The 6000-nt window shown below is 37.0% G+C and overlaps 1 protein-coding gene across 1 annotated transcript in view; it reads left to right on the top strand.

Annotated features, from left to right (window-relative positions):
* Tpk1 (thiamin pyrophosphokinase 1) overlaps positions 1–6000 on the top strand; it is a 249457-nt gene that overhangs the window by 77529 nt on the left and 165928 nt on the right. The window contains exon 3 of the mRNA XM_013021731.1: positions 2816–2885. Within this exon, the coding sequence (XP_012877185.1) occupies positions 2816–2885 (70 nt within the window). The remainder of the gene's footprint in view (positions 1–2815; positions 2886–6000) is intronic.

Below are 6000 nucleotides of genomic sequence, written 5' to 3'. Positions count from 1 at the left end.
TATATATATCTACATATATAAATATATACATATATTTATGTCATCTGCCTAGAGATCACTTCCGTTACATATTTATGCTAGGCAAGCCTTCTGCCCCTGAGTTACAGCCTAGTAGTTTATACATTTAAATGTAAATCCCACTGATCTTTGCTAAGCAATAAAATGAAAAATATTGACAAATTCTATTTATTAGTGGTTAGCCACTAAAATCTACTATTTCTTGTGTTTTTATATTACTTCAGTGAATCAATTTTTATAAGAGAGTATCCCATATTTTTGTTAAGTTTGTCTATAGAGAATTGTTTCCATGCTCTGAGGATTTACTGAGAGTTTACCATCTGTCTCTATTAATTAGTCTTTTCAATTTGATTGTTGTTTTATGCTAATTTTATACATTTGATGACTTTCTATTTTTTTAGTTTTGATACATAGGAAATGTGTATTCTCTATGTTTATGGAATTCTGAACTTGGGTACTACTTCTTCCAGTGATGATTGGCAAAGTCAATCATTGGCAACGTCAATTTCTTACTTTTTTGTCTTTTATTTTTTATGAAAATTAAGCTTGTCTTTACTGAAAATACGGGAGTTTTGATTTTAGTTTTACTTCAGCAAAAGAAGACTAATGTTTATTGTTCCTTATTTTGGTATTTGATAAACACAATGTATAATATTCAGTATAATTATTTAATCAGGCTTTTGTTTCTATCTACATTATCCCTTAAATATCCTTTAAAAAATTTTCCTGCCTTTAAAACTTCAAAATTTGGAACTAAATTTTATATGAATATAACACTTCTTGAGCATAACACTGCTAACTGCACTATAAACATTCTTAAATTTGCCAAATATGTCATGCTTTTATAGTTCCATAAAATGAAGTAGCATAAAAGAGTAGGTTGTTTCTTTTGAATTCACTACTACCTGGGGCAGTTACTTTTCCTTGTCAGTAGTAAGGCTTTGGTCTGTGAGAGGTGGAAATCCACATAACACCTCCCAGGAAGAGAAAGAGTCTGCTCTGAAAGCATTAGGGAATTTTTTTAAATGAAAGACAGACTGAATATATTAGCTGCAAGTATCTGCTGCAGTCCCTGAGACTGAAAAAAGAAACAAATTACACTTTTATTTTTTACAAAAAATCAGTAAGACTGTCAGATGACTAGATGTAATTGAAGAGAGACTTTATACATTGAAAGGTAGGTAGCATTGAAGAAAGAATGAGCGAAAGGAGCAAAGAAAAAAAGAAAGAAATAGGAGATAATAGAAATGAAATAATGAGAAATTTGAAGGACAGAATGAGATTGTCTCATTGTCTGATTGCTGAAGAGTGATGGGTAGAGAGACCTTAAGTTAGGAAACAATTGAGCTAAAATAGCTAAGAATTATCTAAAATTGAAGAAAGACAAAGTTCTGCACATTTAGGAAACACATCGAAGTTCAGAAACCAATGATGTTAAACAGATTAGACAGATTAGATACAGAATGGTTAGACTCTCAGCAGCCCTCTGGAACTATCAGTGAACCAGTGGAAATCAGGAGCCAATATATTAATATGCTGATGATGTTAAAATTAGTTAATTAACCCATTATTTAAAGTTAAATACCTTTGCAGCCAAACAAGAAAGTTTCCCTAAATGTTCTGTGGGGGGAAAATCAGTGTAAGTTTCAGGAGGTGGCTAGCTCTGGAAAAAAGTTGTCTTTCTTCTTCAAATGCTTTCCTAAATTTTGCCACCTTGGTGAGTTGGTGACATTTGGAGAAAATTCCTTCTCTGGAAGTTGCAGATTTTTGTTTTGGCAACAATTACATGCTACCTGTAACTTTATATTTCCTGAAACAAGTCATACGTTATTGGCTGCTTTTTTGGATAACAGATTCATCTGATATCCAAGGAAGACACAAATACACAAGGAAAAGTACCCCCTTTGCTTTCTTCTTCCCCATTTTAATTACTTATATCATTAATCTTTGTTTCAAAGAGTCAATTCCTGAATGTACCAGTCCGTTCTTAAAATGGACTTTAATCACTGGATCTTCTAGTCCTTTTTGTGATGTAGAAAATGTTTAACTCTGTCATGTAGTTGTATGATTTGTTTATTTTACACTTCATAGTGTGAGGTCAGAGCTAATGCTACGAACATTTCTATAAAGAAGAGCATTTTCATTTCTGTGACAGAAGCGGCACCAAGAACAAAGATAGCATTGCATGGACTGAGGATACTTCCTGAATGCGTGATTAGAAGTGTCAAATCCCAGGGCAAAATCAATCCCTCGAGAGATATAAACCTGAGGTGGAAAGGCAGCAGGTGTTGCTTTCTCGGCATTTCCTCAATTCAGATCTTTCTGAACCATCTTCACACATTTTCACATGGATAACATGTCTAAATGATTTTCCACTTGTACACAAATCACAGTTTAAATCATTATCACAAATGATGTAAAAAATCATGAATCACAATTTAAACAACGGAATCCTCCTCCTCATGTGCCTAAGGCCTACTTCCTGTTATGAAGGAGGAAATGCACTTTCCAGGAAATATATAGACATGCTTATTTCTGCACCATGTTTTCCTGAGCTGATGCAGAGGAACTGAACCAGTGCCCAAAGGGAATAAGCGTAGTGTAATTACTGATTTCCTTGTCTCCTGTTCTATAGAATCAGCTCGTGAGCAAGAATATCACTATCCGTGTATGTCATAACCCAGTAAGGTGGACTTGACTGTTCTCATTTCTGAGAGACTGCCTTCTTGTATTTATCATTTGCAAAACACTCTTCTGGACTTCTTTATTGACATGATTGTGTTCTTTCTCTTCAAAGCTCTTCTAAGAGCCTGTGCTGATGGAGGTGCCAACCGATTGTTTGATCTCACTGAAGGCGAGAGAGAGAGGTACGTTTTCATTTAGCCACAAGCCATGGCACCATTAATCAAAGCACTTCTTTTGTCTTATTGTCTTCTTACTAAATGAATACTGTAAATTTTCTTTTCAACTCTTAAACAAAAAAAAGTGAGAGGGAATAAATGTTGAACCATGTTGTATTAATTCTTCCTTTAATTGGAATCTCTTAGTAGAATTAGTTACATCTATTCTTACTCTGAAAACCCTTATTCTCCTACTTCGAAGCTTCATTAAGTAGCATTATCAAATATTGATATTTGCAAGGACTTTGAGCATTGGATGCAATAAAACTTCAAATGGTAATTTGAGTTGTTATTCAGACACTTTAAATGAGTAAAATCTGGTCTCGTATAAAAGAAATATATGTTCTGTTGAAGATGTGGGATTTTATATTAGTGTTGAGTAAAGCTCTGTGTAATTTACCCTAACTTAATTACTTTAGAGATAGTTTATCTCTTAATGATTCTCTCTATTTATGGCCTGGCTATGTGAATCCTCTCATGAGAGACTATTTACAGATAGAGAATGGGTTTGAGGAAAGCAGATTTTAAATCTTATTCAGTTTGATCATATTTGTAGTCTGATCCCTTTGAAAGCACCAACATTTATAGGGCACTGTAAGTAGACTAATTATAAAACATCCTTCCATCTTGTCACATGGGTTATTAAATATATGGAAATATTTTATGTTTTAAGAAATCATCTACTTGCTATAGAAATCAAAGTCAAAACATTATGATGTACCTTACCGGTAGGTGTAAGTATTTTGAAATCGTGCATTTTCTTTGTGGCCTCAAAAGGTTTAACTTGAGGTTTTTAATACCCGAGCTGCTCTTTGAAAGCAATGACTTGCTTCCTAGGAGCAGAGCATGTTTCCCTGGAGATCAGATGTGCTAATGCCTGGGGACTGAGTGTGATATCAAAAGTGCTGTAATAGTGACAGCCTAGGAGACTATTTAAATTCACAACCTATGTTTTGCTCTTTTATTTTGTAATTTTGCAAGTTCACCTGACAATATTCTCTAAGACATGACTCGGACAATGTGAAAAAATATCCAAGTATATGTTGTAAAAAAATGCCTTGAGCATGTAGGAGGCCATGTTGTGAGTTAGGCACACTACACATTCCAGGTCTCTAGCCTGCTTGCTGGCAGAGTCTAGTGATGAGCATTATTTCTTATAAGTGAAATATGTGCATATTTTATATAAGCATCTTCAAATCATGAAATGTTATTTTAACCCACTGCTTCCTAAATTGATCCACCTAAAATACCTTGGCAATATTAGAACTTGAACTCAGAGCATTGTGCTGGTAGGCAGGTGGTCTACCACTGAACCAGCCATTTAGCCCTTTTGTTGCACTGGTTATTATTGACATAGGGTATCACATATTGCCAAGGGCTACACGTGGATCACAGTCTTATTTTTCAGTTCCCACTGTATGTGGGATGGCAGGCAGGAACCATCATGCCCAGCTTCTTCTACTGAGATAGAGTCTTACAGGTTTGGCTGAAAGCTGGTCTGAAACGGTAATCCTCCCATCCTCACTGTCCCACTTAGCTTAGATTACAGGCACAAGCCATCAGCATCTGTTTTATATTATCATTAATTACAATTGTAAGGTTGGACTAGGCACTAATAAGAAAGATAGCATGGAATACTTTTATTCACATGTGAAACAAGGAAGATTAGCAGATGTTAGGGAGTGAATGTCTTTAGGATTTTCCTACTATGATTGTTATTTTCAAAATAAGCCTTTTTAGCCAGGTGCCAGTAGATCATATCCATAAGCCTAGCTATTCAAGAGGCTGAGATCTGAGGATCGTGGTTCAAAACCAGCCTGGGACAGAAAAGTTCAAGAGACACTTATCTCCAATTAACCACCAAAAAGCCAGAAATAGAGCTTCGGCTCAAGTTGTATAGCACTAGCCTTGTGCAGTAAATCTCAGGGATACTTCCCAGGCTGTAAGTTCAAGATTCAAGACCAGCACTAAAAAAAACAGGCGGGGGGAGGACTTTTAATGTTTTCAAACACATTTATAATTAATCATGTAAAAACCTTTATAAAACATTGATCCATTTCACAATTTTTGTCAAAATTTTTGATAAAGTTCAATGGAACGATGTACTTTTCCTTGATTTTCTGGTTGTATCAATGATTCACCCTCCGGTGCCTTGGGACGTGGTGGCGGGGGTGAAGGTAGAGTCTCTAACGGGGACATGAGTGGAACTAACTGCCTCCTAGGGGAGTTTAAAACTGAGAATAAATCTCATTAAACCCAAGCCCCAACCAGTAAAACTAATTGGATACAGGTGACTACACATAATTCCCTTTAATTGTATTTTTAAGAGAAGCGCTTCACAATGGAAAAGGAAAAGAATATTCATGAGTTTTAAAAAGCCAGTGCATAGTTTGTGGACCAGTATTTCCTTTGTTCTCATTCATTTTTTAACAGCCATATCTAACAAGGAAAGCCCTGTAATTACACAACTAAACATGAATGTTTAAAGAACCTTCTCCAGTTGAAGGCAGCATGAAATACTCATGTATTTGGCCAGGAGTGAAGAGAGACCGATGCAGACACAGAGGCACAGGTCTGTGGAGGGGTGGAGCTGAGCTGAGGGGAGTCAGAGGTGGGACCTTTCTAATGCTCAGCCTGGGACAGGACCAGGCCCCTTGTCATGTCACATCTCTATACCTCTAGATGTGTTCATCATGTAGCCAGAAGCCAGGAGGGAGCCTGCAGAGGACCCATGGGGCTCCCAAGTTTGGGCCTTGGCTGCCATCTGCCTCTACTCCTTCATAGATCCAAAGGAAAGGAATTTGGACTTTGTGGAAGGAGCAGCCAACAAGTGCTCATGGGGAGACACAGAGCTGTGGGGCCATCAGAGGCAGCGTCCAAAAAAGGCACCAAGTTTATACACCAGGGAAAGGCGTAATAACGGCGTAAGGGAGGAGGCTGAAGTGGGGAGGAAGCGTGTAGGGATTGGGAGTAGGACAGTCACCTGGGATAGAGGCCATAAAGATGCCTGTGGCGTATTCATGGATTTGAAAGGCAGGCTAGGACTTGACACACTGCAAATACAGTGCTGACATGCTCTGAA

The sequence above is a fragment of the Dipodomys ordii genome, unplaced genomic scaffold (genome assembly GCF_000151885.1).
Source record: "Dipodomys ordii isolate 6190 unplaced genomic scaffold, Dord_2.0 Scaffold56, whole genome shotgun sequence".
NCBI lineage: Eukaryota > Metazoa > Chordata > Mammalia > Rodentia > Heteromyidae > Dipodomys > Dipodomys ordii.
Note: the sequence above shows the minus strand (reverse complement) of the source record. Positions and strands in the feature narration are given on the sequence as shown.